This window comes from Asparagus officinalis, chromosome 4 (assembly GCF_001876935.1).
Source record: "Asparagus officinalis chromosome 4, Aspof.V1, whole genome shotgun sequence".
Taxonomy (NCBI): Eukaryota; Viridiplantae; Streptophyta; class Magnoliopsida; order Asparagales; family Asparagaceae; genus Asparagus; species Asparagus officinalis.
The window spans coordinates 118,786,530-118,789,623 of NC_033797.1; the positions used below are offsets into that span (position 1 = coordinate 118,786,530).

The following is a 3,094-nucleotide window of genomic DNA, read 5'->3' on the forward strand; positions in this document are numbered from 1 at the left end:
ATGCTATATACAAAGTCGATGGTAAGTACCTAGCATCACATGTAATACAGCCTTGGCTATCACTACATCTTGATCAGTGAAAAAAGTTTATGGAGGCTTCCCACACATTGCCTTTAAAAAGGTTTCAAACAGCCATATAAAGGATGATGCGGTCTCATCACACATTAAGGCAGCTCCAAAAATAATAGTCTCTCTATGATGATTTAATCTAACAAACACCGCAAATGGTCGATTTGCTTTATTAAGTTTGTAAGTTGTATCAAAACTTACCACATCACTAAATATACCATAATCCATTATCATTTTAGCATCAGCCCAAAAAACCATTGGTAATCTGTTCCTCAGTGTCTAACTGCATCTCATATAAGAGCGAAGGATTTTCCAACATTTGCTTTGAAAAATATTCTATCAGATAACCAGCTTCTCCAAATTTTTTTTTTGTCGGACAGCTCGAAGGTAATTCTTTTGGTCTACCTTTGTAAATCCTAGTGACTCTCTACCACCTACTTGCTGACCCATTAATTCAAATGCAGACTTCGGCGAAAGACTAGAATTTGCTGTCAAGTCTAAAAAGGCTTCATCTGATGATGTGATTTTTCGATGAGATGGCATTAAATGGACAGATTCTTGGCTGATAAGAGGATGGTTATGCTCTTTAGAGAAACGATAAATAGAATACTTGCTAGTACGCCTAACCAACTTTATCCCCATAATCACTCCATAATTAGTCCTTGTCTCTCCTCTTGGATTTCTCATCAAATTGTCTCTCTTATCCGCCTTCCGCAAACCTTCCTTACAACAAATAAATATTCTTGAAGTGAGTACACCTTGTTTATCTGCAGCATAAGCAGTTCTTCTAATGCTAAAGCCTTCACTACGTGCATATTTGTTATAAAAGTCATATGCATCAATCTCAGAATCAAACTCCATAAAAAATTTAGGTTTCAAGTCTTCTTTTGATCGCTCCAAACTATTATTGTTTTCTTTCATAGGCTCTTCCATAATGCTTGCAATAGTCAATCATATATCAGAATCACTACACATATTTCTCTACACATATATAATCCAAGTTGTTTAGTTTTGACATACATACAGCAAACATAAAGAAACCTTCTTCATTGAAACTCAATCTGGGATTAAAAATCAATGAAACTCAATCTTAAATTTAAAAGTAATGAATTACCCAAAAAAAATGCAGTGATGACCATCAAGATGGAGATCTGCTAGGAACTAAAATCTTCCGCCCACCCACCACCAGAATCGTAACTTATGATAGAGGAGACATGCGGCGGGCAGCAGAGGACGCCAGATGGCAGAGGCAGGTGAGGATGGCAGAGAAGTGAGGGAGAGAGAAGGACGGCAATGTCAGGCTGAGGGCTGAGGGCGAGATGACGATGAGAGGGAGGCAGTGGTGAGGAGGCGGGTTGAGGGGGAAGAGGAGTAGGTGGCTGGTGGTGACGGATCTGATGGAGGCGACGACGGTGGTCGGAGCTTAGGGATGGAGGAGTGAGGGGAGAGAACGAATAGGAGAGGGTGAGCAGGGGCTGGAGGAGTGAGGGGGGAGAGGATTTGTTTGGGGTTGATGAAGGAGAGGGGTGGAGATCTTGATCGTCCATTTTAATGAATGGCTAAGATTTGTTTATGAGTAGATATTAGAAACTTTTTATTAGTAGAGAATCCGGATCCGAACTTTCTACCCAGATGGCAAAACTTAAGTGGGCCGGGCTGGGCTAGGAGCAGGTGACAAGTAAAGGGGACCATCACGTATCTACCTCGGAGTAGAGTTCCTAACACTTGCACTTTAATACCTTACAAATGTGATGAGTTCTCTCTTAATTTTCTCATATGATACTCATAAGCTAATTTTACAACATTTAAACTATTAATGTTTGTTGAATTTACTATTAAATATACCATAATTATATTTTAAACCTACCACAATTATATTTTAAAATAGAAGCATAATGGATTTTGTTTATGCCGGAAAGTTAACGATGAGTGTTTAGAGGGGTTAGAATTTCTTTGAGGATCCCTTAGTCTCTTTCGATAGTTGGTTCTCCTATTTTCCTTTTTGAGTTGTATTTCCCTATACAAGTAATAGAAGTTTCCTCTGGTGTGCCCTCCGACGCTCAAGCCAATGACCAGTCTGATAATTTGAAGAGAAAAGTAGAATGTAGTCATTCATGCATGTAATTGCCTTACCTTCATGTGGGGAAGTCACCATTACCTATAGAGGGCTCACGGGGGAACGTTGGTAATTTAGCTGAGTCCGTGTAGTGATGGGTTAGACCATGTTTTACATGTGTAGATAATCGGTTAGACAAGTCGTCTTTACAAAAGTTACGGAATTGTTAGAGTAATGACTTGTCTAAGGAGCTTTGAAGGCCCAAAAGGTCATAATGACTTTGACCGCACATTAATATTGATGGTGATAGGCGACGAAATTTGGGCAGTACTGTTCATGTATTAAATGCAATGTAACTTTTGACAATGTTTGGCAGGCCAACCCATTGTTCCAGACGCATGTTATTAGTATCTGGGTCGTGAGGCAAGATGTTTTCAGAGATGACCAACTAATTACTACACATGGCTGCTTCTTGAGGCTCCATTAGAGTTAGTAATTTCTAAGGTATAACATTGACCCCTTTTTACTTAAACTCCTGAAGCCGAGTTTGAGAGAATACGATCTTTTTTATATTTCATGGTCTCGATCGTCATTATTAGAAAATAGCTGTGATTCTGGCATTTCTAATGTCAACAGAGATCATGTAACAGTTTTGACGAAGTGGCACTGGTAGGGTGATAAATAGAATTCAAAGTTACAAGCGCACAACTACTAAGTTATTGTATAAGAGATTGTCAAATCCCATGAGAAAGATGTTGCAAGAATTAGTTAAAATTAGTTCTTAAGTTGTGTGTGTGACAATTAGGAGTGATAAAAGTGGTTGTGGAGAGATAAAGAGAGTGGTTGTGATTATATGCAAATGAAAACAAAAAAGATTGAGAGTGGAGAAAGAAGATGAAGAACATAAAAAAAATGAACCCAAGAAACAAATAAGAGAAGAATCAAGAATAAAGAGGAAAATCAAGAAGT

At 38.5% G+C, this 3,094-nt stretch overlaps 1 protein-coding gene across 1 annotated transcript; it reads right to left on the minus strand.

Annotated features, from left to right (window-relative positions):
* Positions 409–1,002, minus strand: LOC109839210 (protein FAR1-RELATED SEQUENCE 5-like). The gene has a single exon (XM_020407638.1). It carries the CDS (start codon positions 1,000–1,002, stop codon positions 409–411), a length of 594 nt encoding a protein of 197 aa, XP_020263227.1.

What these genes read in the sequence shown, in the direction of transcription:
- LOC109839210 (XM_020407638.1), bottom strand. Translation starts at nt 1,002, where the DNA reads ATGGAAGAGCCTATGAAAGAAAACAATAATAGTTTGGAGCGATCAAAA.